The 19,484-nt window shown below is 34.0% G+C and overlaps 1 protein-coding gene across 7 annotated transcripts in view; it reads right to left on the bottom strand.

Annotated features, from left to right (window-relative positions):
- Positions 1–19,484, bottom strand: part of ARFIP1 (ADP ribosylation factor interacting protein 1) — an 82,513-nt gene that overhangs the window by 29,525 nt on the left and 33,504 nt on the right. For 4 of the 7 annotated variants that reach the window (XM_033133556.1, XM_033133555.1, XM_033133554.1 and 1 more), the window contains 4 exons: positions 16,842–16,950; positions 13,200–13,295; positions 11,562–11,674; positions 5,255–5,476 (listed from right to left, as the gene is read on the bottom strand). In XM_033133556.1, coding sequence (XP_032989447.1) covers positions 5,255–5,476; positions 11,562–11,674; positions 13,200–13,295; positions 16,842–16,950 — 540 coding nt within the window. The remainder of the gene's footprint in view (positions 1–5,254; positions 5,477–11,561; positions 11,675–13,199; positions 13,296–16,841; positions 16,951–19,484) is intronic. The other 3 variants (XM_033133558.1, XM_033133559.1, XM_033133557.1) reach the window with 1 other exon arrangement.

Below are 19,484 nucleotides of genomic sequence, written 5' to 3'. Positions count from 1 at the left end.
GGCTGATCACTTACTAAAAACAAACAACACTAGAATATAGTAAGATGAAATAGCAGCTGATTGAGATATTATATAGCAGAATGTGGAATCCTATATTTACAGATGAGAAAAACAGGCTTAAATTCAAAGTAGACAGGAAGAGTAAACTGACACTGTTCTATTTAATGAATGTAAATCTCACAAACAATTCTATAAAGAAAATGTGTATAAAACTTAAGATTTTAATGTATAATTTGAAAACTTAACTAGTAGAATTAAAAAACCTTTTCTATAGTAAGGCATAAAAGACAGATAAAAGATATAAAACAATTAGGAATGGAAAGAAATGAATATACATACATATATGGATTATAAATAATTAAACATGCTTTTCTTGGCACCAAAAAGAAGATAAACCATGACTCCTAAACTTCATTTAGTTGATAAGTTATATTAGTGTTCTCAGTTGGACAGGGGTACTACTGTAAATTGCCTTAGTGATTACGAATAAACTAAAGAAAATAAATGAAGGGTGTGGGTATATACATCAAGAACAGGGCTGAAGTTCTAATCTGCCACTGAAGAAGGAAGGCCAATACAATTCCTTGATCTAAAAATGTGCTTGCTTTGTATGTAGAGAGAACAACACTTGAACCTTTTCTTTACTCCTTCACAGCTCCTACATTGTTTACAACATTTACCAGATGTGAATTTAGCAGATGGAAATTCCCATTACACTTATACATTAGGACCAAACAACAGAAGCATCTGATTAGATCTAAAACATTAAGTCTTAGTAACAGAAATTATTACCTAATTTATAACAAATGGGTTATTTTAAACAATAATATAGAGCAGTAAAAAACTAGAATCACAAGTACTAACTGATAAATACAGTAATATGGATGGCGTGAACTTTCCTAATCTTGATGTAGATGTTACCCTCTAGATTGAGAAAACACAATTTAACGAGGTACCATGGTATAACAAAACTAGGAGTCAGAAGGCATGTGATAAAATAGGGTCTAGTTTGGGAATTCAGACAGCCTGGGAGTCACATCTGGATTCTGCCACTGACTAGGACTTGTGTCTTTTGTGAATTACTCAAATTCTTTGTGCTTCAATTTCCTTAATAAAATGAAGATCATTCCCATACAAGCTTGATAGGAAGTATAATCAGATAACCTGTATGAAGATTCTGAAAGATGACAGGCATTCAGTAAAAGATCATTTTCTACTCCCTTCAGGACACTTGCTTTTTTTACTGATGCGTTTTGGTTGTTTCTCTAGAATATGAAAAAATTGGACTAATTTTTAAATTATTCCTCAACTCCCAAATGCTATAATCCCAACAACAGCTATCACAACATCATAAATTATTCATTGCCAGGCCCTATGCTAAGTATTTTCCATGGATCTCAGTTAATATGGCATAAGATGGGAGGCAGTGGACACCAGCTCTTCACCACTACACTCCACAAATGTTTCCTCATAATCAACAAAGAAGGGAGGTAGGTACTTTGCTGGCTGGCATGATTGATTCTGATTACCAAGGGGAAACTGTACTGTTCTACAATGGAGGTAAGGAAGAGTATGCCTGGAATACAGGCAATCCCTTAGTGCATCTCAGTACTGTCATGCTCAGTACAACGGAAAATGCCAACAACCCATTTCAGACAGGACTACTAATGGCCTGGACCCTTCAGGAATGAAGGTTTAGGTCACCCCACCAGGCAAAGAACCACAAAAGGCTGAAGTGCTAGCTGAGGGCAAGTGCTATATGGACTGGACAGTGGAAGCAGCTATGACCACGTGACCATTTGTAGAAAAGAGGACTATACTTGTTATGAGTATTTCTTCCTTATTTTGTTATACCATCAGTCTAGATGTTGCTATTAAGGTCCAGGCGTGTGTGTTTGTGTGTATGTGTAAAGCAAATACCTCTGTTTTCCTCCCTCTTATCCCCTTATCATGTTATGTAAGATGTATTAACTTTACGTCATAGTATTTAAGTATTAACTTTATATCATAGTATTTAAGTTATATCAAAGAAAAAAGTGAACATCACCCAAGGACTTTGCCTCCTCTTCTGGGGGAAAGGGTTCGTGTGTCTTTGACAGTATGCCTAATAGTTGTTATCACATTAGTTGGAAGTAAGACTTTGTTACTGTCTTCTTTATTTGGAGATAGGTATGGTTTAAGGCAGGGATGTCCAAACTGCGGCCGGCGGGCCAACTGCGGCCCGCGATCCATTGTTAATTGGCCCGCAGCAAATTCCAAAAATATATTTAGTTTACTTAAATAAACCAAGTGAGGCAATACGTACTTCACCTCAAGTGAGTGGCCCGGCTGTTTGTCTATTTTACTGCATATGGCCCTTGGTGAAAAACGTTGAAAAAAGTTTGGACATCCCTAGTTTAAGGAGATGTGTATAAGGGCTACACTGAAAAGGGTAGACTGATGGTTAATTTTACGTGTCAACTTGATTAGACTATTGCATCCAGTTGTTTGGTCAAACACCAGACTAGATGTTGCTATGAAGGTACATTGTTTTTGTTGATGTGATTAACATTCACTATGATAAACACTGTAGATGTGATTTTCAAGATGACTTTAGGGAGATTATCCTCCATAATGTGGACGGGCCTCATCCAAACAGTTAAAGGCCGTAAGGGCAAAAGATTGAGGTTTCCTGGCCAAGAAGGAATTCTGCCTTGAGACTGTAATAGAAATCCTGCTTGAGTTTCTAGCCTGCTGGCCTATTGTACAGATTTCATAATTGGGTGGGCAATTCCTTAATATAAATATATAAATCTCTGTGTGTACGCATGCGTGTGCGTGCATGCGTGCGTGCGTGTGTGTGTGTGTGTGTGAGAGTGTGTGTGTTATGTACATATCTCCTATTGGTTCTATTTCTCTGGAAAACCCTGACTGATACAAAAATATGCATCCTGTTAATAATGATTTCAGTTTTCAAATATATCTCCACCAGGTTCCAGTTTACCATTATTTCTACATATATACACATCAATTAGAATGTTCAATCCAATGAATTATCTATTTCCTTCAAAGGAATTGTTAGCAGACTGCCTTTGGACTCAAAATGTAACTCTTCTCTGGGTCTCCAGCCTGCCAATCTACCCTGCAGATTTTGAATGTATTGAGCCTCCACAGTCACATGAACCAGTTTCTTAAAATAAATCTCTATATAGCTATACATCCTGTTGGTTCTATTTCTCTGGAGAATCCTGATTTCCTTTTTGTCCTTAATAATATATTGTGACTCACAGACTTGAATTTAAGAAAATTCATTTAGGATATCATGATCAGAAGACTCACAGACTAATATTTCACTTATATTATCAATTTTGCCATCATCAATAAGAGTCAATACTCCTGTCTCTTTGCACTTATCTTCTGATTTGTCTAATAATTATGAAATGTCTTCCTCTGTATTGTCTTCCCTTCGCCATTATGGGCAGGAAATGGAAAACTCTAAATTTTCAACTGTATTAAAAAAAAACCCACAGAAATGGTTTCTCCAGACTTGTTTTTGGCAACACAAAGTATCTCATTATCGTATCATTCTTCTAGGCAATGCTGTCATTCTTTTGTTTTCCTATTAAGTCATTTTTAACATGGTTGGAAATAACTAATAAGTAATGATGAAATAATTCTTAAGATGATGAAACAGCCAACTGTTTTAAGATACAGGAAAATAAGGTCATAAAGATCCCATACTGTGTCTTTGATTTCTAACCGACCCATCTGGGAGCTGCAATATAAAAAGTATCATCCTATTTAAAAAAATAAGTAAATTTTATCATTGGAAGGCCTCTAAGAAAGAATAAAAGTCATGAAAATGTCAGTCCTTTCAAAGAGTTAGAAATGCTCAAAAAAGAAACTCAAAAATTAAAACTGGGTCCAATGGACTTGAATACTGAGGATTAACCTCTCAGTTCTGTAAAACAAGGATTTCACATCTAGAAAAGAAAGATAATAAAAGTACTTACTAGCTCAGATTGAGCATTGGATGTGCTAACACATATTTAAACCACTTGGAACTGTACCTGGCATACAGTAAGCACCCAATCTGTGTTGATGAATAATTCATAGGGTTTACTGAGTGTAGCATCACTGATAACACTGCTGCTACACTTCTCTAGACCTGATACCCTGGCTACCTCTTTCTATGCTGTGGGGCTTTTTCTCTGGGTCACAGATCCTCTAAAGATTCTACTTAAAGAGACAGCAAGAGCTCATGGAGAAACACAGACAGGCTGGATATAAATTCCAGTTCTACCTTTTATTTTTTGTGATCTTATAGAAATTACCTAATGTCTCTTGGCCTCAGTTTCCTCATCTATAAAACTGGATAACATTTCTGGCAGTGTTGTTAGATAAATTATGTGACATAATGTCTATAAAGCACACAGCCCATTACGCTGGAATTGTGGACATTCAGTAACTGCGGTTGTTACGATTATTCCACTTCCCAAATATTAGTTAGTTCTTTTTCTGTCTAATGACCCAGTTAGAATTGAACCTCAATATTTTTCACTATTATGACATATAGTGCCATCTCTAACCAAACTTTCTTTGTCCAAGTTTCTAGATATTATCAAATGATTTAATACTCTGGATTATCTAACTCTTCAAGTTAGAAGTCTATAGGCAAGGGATTTCTGCACCTTTTGGCTCCAGGTGAGGGAAAAAAAAAAAAGGACATAAAAGGAGTTACTTAAGATATCATAAGAAATTGTCAGAGATGCTTTACTGAATATTTACAGAGATATATGCAGAAAAATAATTCCATGCTAAAATTAATAATTTATATTATTTATAATTTATATAATTTATATTATGAATTATAATTTCAGTAAAGTATATCACAAATCCAGTCAAACAAGTCACTATTTGTTTAAGACACTTGGAGACTACATAAGAGATTTTCAATAGGTGCCACAATTTACTTTTTATTCATGCCCAGCTATACATAGCTATGATTCTTTCTAGGCTCAGGCAGGCTGAGTCTCTTTTTCCTTTCCAAGTTCCCTTCCCCTGAAACCTCTGTACAATTATTTCACTATGTTGACAGAAGTCAATTGGGCCTTCTTAAAAGTTATATGAAATATCTAAAAAGAATACGTCAAGATGTCAATTTTATTAAGAGTTCAGCAAATCAGAAATGCAACAAGTTACCTCTTAGAATACTCCTACCATATTGCCATTCTCTGCCCCCTCACCTCCCAATAGTTATTTAAAATAACCTTACATGGAGTTCTAGTGACTTCAAACTCAGGTCAGCAAATGCATCTCCAAGTTGCCTTTGGGTATGCACCATCTGGAAAAGCTGGGTTGACAATGTCTGAGCCAGTCTTAGAATATTTTCGTATTTTTTCTTGTTATCTCTTAATATATCAATCTGAGCTTCAAGTTCAAGGTCCACAGTTCTTGACCCACGGCCTAGCTTCTCAGAGATAATTTGTCGAGTGCACTAAAAGTAGAAAGATGCACTTTGTTTAGGAAGAAAAAAAAGAACAAAAAAAATAATATAACAATCCAAAGTACAAATGCTAGAGCATATGGCATATACCATTTTTGACTTTACACAAGCTAGCCTAATAAATTGAAAATTGTCAGCCCCCTTCAAGTTTATCAGGACTCAGAAATAAATTTACCAGAAACGTCTAATAACTATTAGTAATCATTGGAAGTTTTAGGACTTATCTAGCTAATTTACATACTGCCAGATATGCTCTCTCACATAATCATATTTCAAGCTTAGTGCACTTGGGTAGATTATTTAAAACAACTGAGATATTTGTCATTGATTTAAGAACAATATTGGACTGTTAATATAGGAATAATAAGAATACCAAAATTATACTCTCCTATTGGTTTCAAATGCTTTTTTCCATTCTATCTTCCCCTTACATCTCTGTGTGTATGTGTGTGTGTAGGAAGAATAAAGGGAAGAAAGGAGAAAAAGGAAAGATGAGCGGGTAAGAAAAGGGGGAAGAAGGAGGAGAGAAAAAGGAGAAGGAATGGAGAGAGAAGGAAGGAGGGAAGAAGAGAAAGAAGTAGAGATAACATTCCTGAATTCTTCTTTACTTTTGCCCAGATAAAACAGTATTAGATTATGCTATTCTATTCTTCCCCAGAAATTACATAAAAACTTATAATTTTTTAAAGTACCTAATTTCAGAGCACATAGAAATAAGTTTTCTAATAAAAAACTGTAAGCAATTTCACTACTCAATAGTACATTTTAAGAGTATTATTCTTAAATAATAAGTAACCACATAGGGCATTAATAGTAACCACATAGGGCATTAATATACTCATTTTTGAAAGTTAACAAAAACACTCTAAAAAATCGGCAAATAAGTATTGCAATTTTTTTGAAACTTGCACATTTGCTCTTTTATCTTTCCAAGTTTGGTTAGAATTAATGTTTGCTGTAAAAATTAAAATAATGAGTGAAATAAAAGATGAATTTCCTCTTCCTTACTCGCACTAAATAGCAGAAAACTACTATTAACAGTTTGATGGGTAGTCTAGATTCTCCTTTAAACCTATATAATCACACATATAATATTTTTAAAGTAAACGTAAGACCATGCTATGCTACTCATAATATACAAACTTTTTTTTCTATGAACAAATACCTTGAGACTCTTCCTTGTCAATAAACATAAATCTGTATCTTTTTTCCTTTTTTTGTTATATTTATCCTTTTAGTATTAGCCTATTACATGCTACTTACATTTTTCTGTTTAAAATTGAAATGAATTCTCTATTATGACATATTCTCTAGTCTCATCAATTAAGGATCTTTATGAATAAACATTTTTTATAAGGAGTTCTTTATTTTTAATAGTAGAGAAATTATCTATATAGAAAATAAAAGAAAAGATGAGAGGCCAAACTCACAGAAGAGAGATAAAACTACATCTATGGAAAACATACATACACTCCTGGGAGATGAAAATCACATCAAGAGAAAAGTTTAACTGCAGACATTGTGATTTTAATGAGAAAAGCATCAACAAGAAATACTATCTGAAATGGTAACAAAATTAAAGAGATATACCACTCTTTCCCTCTTGTCATCCACACCAGTATTTTCCCTGCAAAATATTACCAAAGACATTTACTCAATTCACAAGCCAAAGCATATGGTACCTTCCATAGCAACCCAGATATAATAGTCTGCTGAAAGTCAAGAAGCCAGAATTCACTGAAGGAAAACTTGTTAGACTGGGCAAAATGAAAGAAATGTTTACTGTTGTCTGAATGGCGGTTTTTTTCATAGAAATAACGGTTATAAGCAGACAGTAGGGTCAAAGGTTTAATGAGGAAATTTCTTTTTGTTTCCAGGAAGCTAAGGCAGTGGGAAGAGTAAGACAATAGTGATTATGAGGCAAATTCAGATAAATCTGGACACTTGAAACAAGTTTTGAAACTGAATTTACAAAGCCTGTATTCCAATACAGGGAACTAGACACTCTTACGGGAAATTTAAGTAATGTGGAACTGAGAATACTACAGATGGCCTACATGGAGCTTTGTAAAGAAAGCTGTAGTGAGAAAATATAAAGTTGCAAGTCATTTCTCCACTGATCAGGGTCCCTGAACAAGTTTCTCATATGATCACTGAAGAGCAGATTTTTATTTAAGTTGTTTCCTAGTGTGTACTAAAATCATAAATCAAGTTTAAAATAGGAAAGAATACAGAATCTCAGTTCTCTACCCTTCTTCAAAGTCCCTGAAAATGCAGATCACTTACAATGAGCTGGTGGTCTTATTCGGTTTTCCATGCTTATAAATTAAGAATTCATTTTGAAGATAATAGGATAAATGGAGCAGAGCAAAAGTAAATTACTGCTCTATGTAGATCTTCTACTTGGGGGAGGGTAGATAAAATAAAGGGATAAATACTGTACAAAATACCATAAATCACCATCAGTTCATGAATTTACAAGATAGTCGCTGTGTACTCTAAGTATTTAAATAGCACCAAGAACTTTTCCTGTAATGCCAAAAATGAATAAAAACATTTAAGTTCAAGGAAACAAATAATTTCATGGCAACAACTGATAGATACTGAAAGGGTGAAGCACAGGGAGGAAGAGAACATAAAAGGAAATAATATAGAGTGAAAAGGGGAAATAGGTCAGCCAGTAAATGAAGAAGGCAATATGACAGGAAAACCAGGAATGAAAACTTAAAAGACAATGGTTTAAAGACAACAAAGATTAACTTGATTAAGGTATAAATACTGATGGCAAATTCTTAAACATTTAAAAAAAGCATTTAGTGTTTGGAAAAGATGCCAAACAGTTATGAATAAAAGTGAGATTATTCTTTATAATTATTCTACACTATAATTATTCTACACTTTATAATTATTCTACACTAGGAAAATATAAAAACAAACCAAACACATAAACCAGAGTTCATTATTCATAATTACTCCTGCAGATGAGGATACATAAGAAAATAAATAAGTTTTGGGTTCAAATTTGTGAAAAAAATCAGGTAGATTAAAGTCATATTTATAAAGATGGGTTCAAGGTCTAAACTTAAAATTGCTCCTATTTATTATGTATTTGGTTTAATCCCCAGACTGGTCTTAGAGCCAAAATTAACAACTAATAAAGGATATGCTAAATGTTCTCTTTGAGGAAAAGCCTTAAAGTGTTTGCTTGAGAATAGAAACAGACAGAAGAAATTAAAGCTAGAAATCATGAAGGAACTGAGGTCCAAGGAAGAGAAAATCAGTCATAGCGAGAATCAAGATACCCAGGAGTAAAATGGATAACAAGTACAGCCCTAAATCAACCCAATCAGAATCAATACTTGAAGGATTAGTCAAATGACAATGAATGCCCTACATTAGCTCAAAATTGAACGGAAAAGGTAAAGTCACAAGAACCAATAAGGTCATTATATTCTGAGGCTCTTTTACTTGAGAGGCATGTGTCAGCACAGACTCACTGGGCTACAAACTCCGTAAAATCAGATCATTAGAACATTCTTTTTCTCTTTTGACTTAGAGTAAAATACCCAATTAAGCTCTGATGAAACAAATTTTCAGTTAAAAATAGTGATAACTCTGAAGAGAATAACTCCTTCACATAGTATTATGCCATGTATACAATATTTTTAAAACTGGTCATTTTCGTTAACACAAATTTTAAGAAAGGCTGAATGTGGTATGATAATATAAGAGATAAATATAGAATTTTAATAATGATGCAACTCAGATTATAGAGGTAAGAGACAAAAGAAAAGCAACAGATAATAAACATATATATAAAGGAAAAAAAGATAAGGACCAAGGAAAACGCCAAACTAAATGACACAAGAGAGGAAGGATCAAATGAACAAAATCTTATACTTTGTAATTTGTAATTACTAGGATTTGGTTCAAAAATAAGGCTTGTATTCTTTGGGTTCAAAATGTTTGGCCATAGAATGTCACTAATTAAGAGGCAATTTTCAGGCAGGCCTGGTGGCTCAGGCGGTTGGAACTCCGAGCTCCTAACTCCGAAGGCTGCCGGTTCGATTCCCACATGGGCCAGTGGGCTCTCAAGGTTGCCGGTTCAACTTCTCGAGTCCCGCAAGGGATGGTGGGCTCTGTCCCCTGCAACTAAGATTGAACACGGCACCCTGAGCTGAGCTCCCTCCAGGATGGCCCAGTTGGTTGGAACATGGGCTCTCAACCACAAGGTTGCCGGTTCGACTCCCGCAAGGGATGGTGGGCTGCACCCGCTGCAACTAGCAATGGCAACTGGACCTGGAGCTGAGCTGTGCCCTCCACAACTAAGACGGAAAGGACAACAACTTGAAGCTGAACGGCACCCTCCACAACTAAGATTGAAAGGACAACAATTTGACTTGGAAAAAAGTCCTGGAAGTACACACTGTTTCCCAATTAAAAAACAAACAAAAAAAAAAAGAGGCAATTTTCATAAGTGAACAAAGGAATGGCTGAATAAATTTAATAAATAAATGAATGAAGCTTAGTCTGACATGAAAGATAAACAAGTGAAATGAAAGGGAGCACAGAGGGGAATTCCAAGCAGTAGGCAAAGATAGCCTCATGAACAAAGTTGTAGGCGTGTGAGAAGGCATAGCTTGTTTAGGACATCTCTGGGTAAGTTGGTATGGATAACTGGATCTATGGGTGGAAGAGAAGAGCAGCAGGAGATAAAGTTGGAAAAGAACATGGGCTCAGATTCATGACATTCTAAAGACAGTGGGGATTGACTGAAGGATTTTAAGCAAGAGTGAACCACATTAGGGAAAGTATATAGTCTAAAGAGAATCTGTTAAGCTATTAGAGTAATACATACAGGAGCTATGGCTGTGAAGGCTAGAATGGAGAAAAGGGGATAAAGTCAAAGAATATTAAAGAAGCAGAATTCATTTAATGACTAACTAGATATGTCAAATCAATGAGACAATGAGTCAAAATTTGAATATTTGGGTGAACTGTTGTGATATGAGGAAATACAAAGGGAAAAACAATACATGAAATGAGAGAATCTACATCCTTGAGAACAAAAGGAGCAATGATTAAATAGAATGTCCTGAATGAGAACGCTATAAATAGACATCAATTTTTGACAACTACCATTGGCATTTCTCAGTTCTATAGGGCATAAGATAAATAGTTTTTGGGAAGATTCACGTAGCACGTTTCAGGACACTTTTACCATCTTAAGAAAACCTGTAGTTTTGTAGAGGATTTCAGATCATATTACAAAAGGATTAACTGAAAGAATAAACTCACTTCTGCCTTACTGTTAAGAAAACACATGAGAGACATGTGCTCTGTATAAAAATATAGACAATTCCTGATTTATAAAGACCCACAACCAATTCACAAATACAGAGAGCTTTAAGGCTAATGCTATGACCTGAGCTGCTAGGGGTTTTCCATCCACTTTTCTATGAATTCTACTGTCTTGTCCTTGTTAAGATTCAAAGATACTAAGTGGACTTGGAGCTTAAGCTATTTGTAATACATCAAATAAAACACAGATTAAATAATTTGCTTGTTTTATGGAGGACATTAAGAAAAATTACCATCAATTATGTACTCTGAATCAGTTCAAATAACAACATTAGTAAACTTTTGAAATCCAACTGATTTGCAATCTGATGCTGTCTGTATAGTTAATGTTTAGTTACTACAATAAAATCAGAGAATTCCAAATTTGAAGAACTAATATATCTCAGTTGCTATGAAGTATCAAAAAGAGGGACAAATATATATACAGCAGTTCTACAGTTAAACATATTCTAAGGCAATATATTTCTTTTTCAATTATGTGTTCTCTATCAATTAACGAGCATTTTAGTAGCTTTTTTACTCTTTTGCTACACTTTTAAAACTACATTTATGCAAAGATCAGTAATAAAACAAAATACTTCACTTTCTAATTGTATTTTTATGTTCAGATGGTATTTGCTCTCCTATATGTTCATGTAATTGCAAAATAATAATTTAAATTACAAATAAAAACGCTTAGTGCCAGTTAGGGTGGAAACATTAAAAAATTACAAACCTTATAGGTGTTTAGACTCCATTTTCTAACAAGTTCTAACTTTTCCATTGCAGGATTTTTAATTTCATCTGCTAGAATAACTGGTCCACTTTTTGTCTGTGTTTTCTGGCCACCTGCATGAGCATAAAAAAAGATAAAAACACAAACCAGATAAAGACAAGTAGAGAAAGAAAACGAAACATTGATGCTGTTCAAATTACCTACTCATGCATTTTAAAAAATGAAAAGGTTCCCACAAAGTGAAGGACTACAACTTCCTGGAATCACTGTGGATAATCTCCTAACACATAAAAAATATTTCTATCTATTAAACACAAATGCTGTGTGCTTTGTCTGTTTTCTTAACAAAAAACAAAAAAAATGCTGCAATCACCTTTCTTTTCTAAATAACTGCTGTTTACTTTGTTTACAAAATTCCCACAATTAATCTTATAACCCAGTGACACTAAAAAAACTGTATCAATAAAAATCTGAAAGGCCATATATTTCTTACAGGGATCTCTGTTCACTGTACTATGTTGAACAGAGCAACAATAGAATATCACTATAATTTTGGAGGATTTAAAAATACAACTCAAACTTGAAATAGTCATTAAAAATATCTTACCACCAGTATGAAAGGCTGGGTTAAAACAAGACCTACATTGTACCTCCACTTTTTCTTAAGAGACCCTCTCCCATCAAAAAAAAAGAGCCATAATTAATAAAGGCAGTATGAAGCCCTGACATAAAAGCAACTCTACAGCTATACAGTTCCTAAGAGTAAATATTTTTCATAGAAGAAAATATTAAACATTTATGATAGTAATGACTTGAGATAGAAACTCCAGAATAATTTTAAAACAATGAAATAAGAAGAGAAAAAGTTGTAACAAGTGGCTTAAAAAAGTTAGTCAGCAGAAATTTTTTACTTACTCCTATACCACAGCTTTACCATAATCTAAGATCGAAAACAGTATATACAATCAAACACATTAAAGAATTTACAAAATTCTCATAGAAACAAAATACAAAATGTTAACACATATAAAAATATGGAGTTCAATTTTTCCTGTTTTTGTAGTCCACAATTAAAGTGCAGAGCAAATTCCATGCAAAGAAATGGATTGTTCCCAAATATTTTTCATTGGGCATAATTGGTAAATTATATAGTATTTTGTCACAATCTGCAAACTATTTGTCAGCTGAGGCTGAAAATAGGAAGACACACTGTTCCCACATGACCCATTCCAAACAATGAACAACCCAATTGTTGAAGGCTCCTTTCCTGTTTAACTGAAAATAGCAGATCTGCAAAGCTGAGAGTTTAAGGATCAATTAAGTGAACCTAAATTTTCCAGAACAAAGAAAGGATGATTAAACGAATCAAATTTTACAATGTTTTTAAATCTTAAGTGAAATAAATTTCAGGTTTGAGATATAGTTAATAACTCTTAAAAGCCAGCCAGACAGGTATGGTTAGAAAGATTATTTCACTTACGGTTAAAAAAAAAAAAAAAAAAAAAAAGGCAGCAGCCACCTAAAAAGCCAGCATAACACACACCTAAGAATATAAAGCAAGTGATTATGAAACTGAGTGAATTAGTTTAGCTTCAGCAGCAGCAAGAAGGGCTTTATCCAATCAGTGCAGTTGAATACCTGCAGGAACAATTATATCACTTCCTTGTTGAGCCAGTTGACTAGCTGGAACCCTGCTAGGAGACATAACAGATGGCAATGGTGGTGCTGGGGAACCTGAAAAGGGTAAATATTTAACTGTGAAAATCCTTTTCCTCTTCTACATACTATACATTTTGAATATAGGTTTATTGACATTTCCTTTAAAATATTCAAAAACTAGGATTAAAAACTGGAATTAATATATTTGCTTTCTTACATGAATGGAGTAATAAAAAAATGGACGCCACCATTGATTTCTTGTATACATTTTTCATTGAACTATTAAAACCAAACAAAACACATAATAACTATAAGAAGAAACTTGGCAAGATCATGTCTAAACAGGACTGTATCTGGACTCTGCTACTTTCAAATCAACTACTAGAATGTGATTCAAGTCCCATAGTTGACTGATCTAAAGCATAAGTAAATATTTTATAACTTGCTACCACTCTTACATATGAAGGAAAGCTCTTCAAGTATCAAATTTATAACTAAAATTCAAAGAAGAAATGTGAATAAATCATAGCCTTCACAGGAATTGTAGCCAAAATTTTCAAATCATAAAAATCAAATATCACATAGTGTAGATGATTGCTATTCACAGTATAGATGCAAGGGACTTATATCAATATGTTATCTCATTAAAGGGATAATTAAAAAAGAGAGCTTATTTAAAAAGCAAAATCTCAGGCCCTGACACTTAATAATGTGAAAACCTTAATTTAGACTGGATCTAACATTTAAAATCCAAACATGCAACAGACCTAATATATTGGCATCACCTTTCAAAGTGAGGGATACTTGTCTCTTTAAATCTGTTGAACCACCAAAATTTAAAACTGGAAGAGATGAGGGAAATCAACTAGTTTGACATTAAACTATGGGAGAAACAACTATAGGCCCAAAGAGGCTAAAACAGCTTCTTATTAGAGACTCAGATGTTCTGAATCCATACCATAATATCTCCACCATTAAATGCAATACAGAAAACACCAATTTATAAGTTACTTATTGAGTCAGAAGGCACTTTAATAGGTTATCTAGTCCAATCACCATTTTAAACAAAGACTGTCTCTACTATCCAAGGCACAAGGGCTTCTATTATATAAGGAAGGGTTATTTAAAGATGACTACTGTAGTTCCACTTCTTGGAACTACAGGAACAAAGCACTGTTGTTTTGGTTATTACTGTTTATTAAACTTGCATAAGACATAATCCCATGACACAACGGGAGATGTGTATAATATATGTAACAAATGATATAGAAGTTTCCAAAGTAAAATAGCAAAAGACAATCGTGTTAAGTTTTTTTGCTTTACTTTCAAGGGTAATAATCACTTCTCTGTATCTTCAACCCTTTAAATCACTAATTTAGACTAAATTAGTTACTAAAATCATTCACTAACATCCAATAAATGTAATTCTTAAAAGTCTAGGATCTTGCTAGTTGACTAAACTTGGGGTACGAGCTGTTTCATTTCAACAACAGAAATCTAGGAATATGCATATATGCATGAAATGATTAAAACAAAACTCAGGTGCAAACTACATTCTTATGAGCTTTGATCTATTCATGATTTCCACAATTACTGATTCTGCAACATATTTGTTAGGCAGATTTCAATATTTGTTGTTGTTAGGATGAACTGTAATTTCTTTCAAATTTGCTCTAGAGTTGGAAAAGTAAACAGCTAATACTCTTCTTGCAGTAACTGGTCAAGAAATAGAGTCAATATTAAGTTACCGTTCAGTCATTTTTCCAGAGAGCTAACACAGCCCCAACACCTTTAACATTTTTTCCTAAGACCTATCGCCTAAATTTTAATCATGTTGCTTTTTCGCATGTTCATTCCAATTTATCTATATATGTCTTAAAACAAAGGCACTTAAAACAACTACAACTTTCCAATAAAGGCTTAATTAATCTGAGTATGGCAGAATGATTATCTTTTTAAATATATTGATCAACAATACAGTTTGTGTTAAAAAATGTTTTATAAAGTCAATTCGAAGACACATAAATCACTGCCATTATCATGAAATATATTTTTTATCCCAATTTGAAGGATTAGAATGTATCTGTGAGCAAGTGAAAAGTGACTGGCATTTTCATGCTCATGCCATAATAGCAGTCTATAATGGCCAGTTGATTTCCATTATTGCATAATACTATTCTGTTTATTAAGGGATTAAACCAAATAGCTAAATAATTTCACTGAAAATACTTAAAATGTCTTAATAGTAAAAGTATTTTTCATTCTATGTTAACATTTAAATTTGAAAATTAATGACTGTTCCAGAGATGGTGTCACATTGTACAAAGTTAGCATTATATCTTTAAGCACTCATAATTTTAGGCACTCAAATATAGAAAACTATTATTTGCAAAACGGCTAAGGATTGCAAAGGCATGCAGATATGTTTTTTTTTTCATTTTGTGACATTACAATATAGTATTAAAATTAATTTACTTCACTGAACATAATCTATAGCTACTACTTTACAGGTCTGTCAAGAAAACAATTCTTTTTTTAACATCCAAATGTTTACTTGATTTTACTTTCACTCATGTGGGGAAAAAAATAACATTTAGAAAGGTTGTTATTAGGCAAGAGTATTACAAAAAGAAGACTACTTTGTCCTTTATATTAAAGATAGACAGACATATATATGAAATGTGCCCAGAAAAGAGTTAACACAGCAGGTATAACTGCTTATTCTTAAAAAGACCAGCTTACACGACCGGCCCTTGGTTGGTGTCAGAATTTAAATTTTGGGAAGACTCCCTCCATTCCTAGAATGCTAAGACTGGCTCACTGTGCCTCAGTTGTTGGTACAAACAACGTGGTTTGTGCTGAATACCTGTCTTCCTTCTAAGAGTCTGGAATCTTGGTACATGCAAGGCAGAGGGTGCCTGTGGGAGCAATATCCAATAAAATCCCTGGGCACTGAGTCTCTAAGGAGCTTCCCTGGTTAGTCACTTCACATATGCTGTCACAGTTCTGCAGGGTGGAATTAATTGTGTCCTGTGTGACTGCCCTAGGCCTCGTCCCCCCCAGAACTTCTCCTTAGGCATCCTTTGCCTTTGCTGATGTGCTTGGTATGCTTTTGCTGAAATGATCATACGGTGTATACAGTCTGACTATATACTGAGTCCTGTGAGTCCTCTTAGCAAATTACTGATCTGATGGTGGTCGTAGAGACTTCCTGTACAGCAGTCACAGCACAAAAGATAAAAGTTTTATTTTCCTAATTGCTTTGAAATAGGAAACATGTATTACACAAATCAATATTGACTTATAGCTATAAACTTAGTGGTTGTAAGCTAAAATTATTTAAATCTGCATTTTTGACATAATTTTTGAGTTTTTATTTCAGTATTTTAAAACCAATTCCTAAATAATAATCGGTGAACTTATGCATTGATTTATATAAAGAAGACTACTAAAATAATTCTTAAATTAGTTAAATTGAAGAGAAAAAGGATTATGTTTATAACTGGTGTTTTATCACAGAATTAAAGGGTTCAACTCTTATGCTTTATTAATAAAGGTAGCATTTGATGAATTTCTCTCATTCTCCACCCTTGCCATCTTTAAAAATATATGGGCTCATACCTTGAAATGCTCCTGCTTCAGTAACCCCCTCTTTGGTACTGTCAAAGCCATGAGATGTAATTTGGGTTTCTGAGAGACCAAGTCCAGCTGGTAATGAACGTTTCAAATCCTTGGCAAAATGTGAAAGAAGAGAAAATTTTTGTGAAAAAAATCTCATCACAAAACAGTTCAGAATAATTGTTTCCTTTTAATCACATCTTAAACTATTTTTCTCTCTACTATGTAGTATTCCCTTATGCTATCACGGTATTCTGTATTAATACATGATTAGCAGCAAACTTAGTAAGATTTGCTATTAAGAGATAAAGTGTATGTCAAATACAAAAATACTTTGATTATTCTAGAACAAACACCAGGCAGACATTAAAACACATTTTTCAAATTTCGAATCTACTGATACAAAATTATTCAAGAAATTACTCAAGAGAATCATTTTAAAGAAAATAATTAAGATGACTAAAAAGTCATGCCTAGTGTTAAATATATATATATATATATTAGACTGATGTCTAATAGAATCATGATAAGCATGGCTAATGGTCAGTATAAACATTTCACTCACTTGCAATATTAATTTCCCTTTGATTTCAAAGTCAGCTTGGTAAACAGGGCTTCTCTGACTTTAATCAGGGTAAGGTAAGGGAAATTTCCTGCTATTTAGATTTACATTAAACACTGATAGTAGTAAACCTAACTGTAAATTAGCTTATAATCGGAACTTAACCGCAATAAATATAATATTCAACATTCAGCCTTATCGTTAAAAAAAAAGAGAAAGCCAAGGAACAAAAATTTCTAATTAAAAGTCCCTTCTTTCCTCTGGTTTAGATATTATGAATTACCCATTCATAATCAGTCTATGAATGGATCTTAATGGTTTTCCACAATGACAAGTTTAGTGATACACTAAAGGATAAAGGTCTTTAAAATCCTTTTTGAATACTGTACTCCATCACATAGAGTGTACAGTTATACTTTGAAAATTCAAAACTGACATTTTGAGTTTTCCAATTTGCAAAGTCAAAACTAAACAGATACAGTCTCTCATAACCGACAAGTGTTGAAAAGGATTTTTCTTGAGAAGCTCATTAATTTTGCCTAGGCAATTTCCTGATTTGGTATGGGAGACGCTGAATAATTAGTGAGGTCAATTCTTATCTTAATGTGATCTGTCAAACAGCATCTGAAAGAGGAAATGTTCTCTCCTTGTTATACGTTCAACCCCCAGCATGTTCTGTTGTCTCCTTTGCTGATTCCTCCTCATCTCCTCAGCCTCTAAATTCTGGAGGTGCCCCATGGTTCAGTCAGAGGACTTTTTCACCTATACTCATTTCTTGGATGATCTTATTGATTCTTCTGGATTTAAAAATCATCTATACACTGACGACTGCCCAATTTATGTGTCCTACCTGGGTCTCCCTCTTTAACTACAATATATCTAACAACATACCTGTCTTTTCCACTTGGATATCAAATAGGCATTTCAAACTTAATGTGTCCGAAATCGATTGATTCCACAGTAAATCCCCACCCCCCAACAAACAAAACAAAAAAAACATGACCAACAATTTTCATTCCTTTCAGTTAATGGCATCTCTACTACCAAAACCATAGCCAAAAATCTTAGGAGTTACCTTTGACTCTTCTTTTTCTCTTATACCCCCATCCAAACCATCAGCAGACCCTATCAGACCTATCCTTGAAATATATCCAGGACCAAGCCAGTTCTCACCACCTCCACTGCTACCATCGAGGTGTAAACCTACTGGTGTAAACCTATGTCACCTGGATTATCCAGGAGCCTTCCAACTGGTCTCCTTGCTTCTATCCATGACACACACCTCTAACACCACACATCAAACAAACTTATCCCCTGTGCAAAACTCTCCAACAGCCCCCAATCTCACTTGACTAAAACCCAGTCTATTAAATTTTCTTAAGGGATTACATGATTTGACTTCAATGTCCAATTAGCCTCAGCCTAGCAGCCACATTGTTTCTTCAAAAACAGTAAACCTCTCTCTATTTTAGGGCCTTTGTGTTTGCTGTGTTTTCTTTCTGCAATGCTCTTCTGCCAGAAATCCACAGGACTTGTTCCTTTATCTGCCCTGTCCTTTAACCAGAGGCTATCCCCTGACAACATATAAAATAGCAGCTCCCGCCATCTTCTCGCTGGAACTCCTTATTCTGCTCACCCTGTTTTACTTTTCCCATAGCAGTTATCACTAAGTAACATATTATGTGTCTACTTATTTATTTTTGTCTCCCCTCACTATACTGTAAGCTTCATGAGAGCACGGAAGTTGCCTATTTTGTTTACTGCTATATATTTAGCACCTGAAATAGTGCATGGGATACAGCAGATGTTCAATAAATATGTGATGAATAAGTAAGTGAATTTGTTAAGTGAACTGAAGGATTTATGACTCAACATCATTAGCGGAAGAAGCTGCTATAGTAATAGGTTTCTTTTTAAATTTAACTTAATGAATATTTGCTTACTCTTAACTGTACATTAGACTTTCTGGGCAAAGAAAAAGATAAGATACAGTCCTTGCCTCACTGGAGAGACAAGATATACCAACATTAACACAAAAGTTGAGCTTGGTACCTAAGTAAAGACAGCAAGTATCAGAGGAACTC

The sequence above is a fragment of the Rhinolophus ferrumequinum genome, chromosome 18 (assembly GCF_004115265.2).
Source record: "Rhinolophus ferrumequinum isolate MPI-CBG mRhiFer1 chromosome 18, mRhiFer1_v1.p, whole genome shotgun sequence".
Classification (NCBI taxonomy): Eukaryota; Metazoa; Chordata; class Mammalia; order Chiroptera; family Rhinolophidae; genus Rhinolophus; species Rhinolophus ferrumequinum.
The sequence above is the reverse complement of the archived record's forward strand: the minus strand, read 5'-3'. Positions and strand labels throughout refer to the sequence as shown.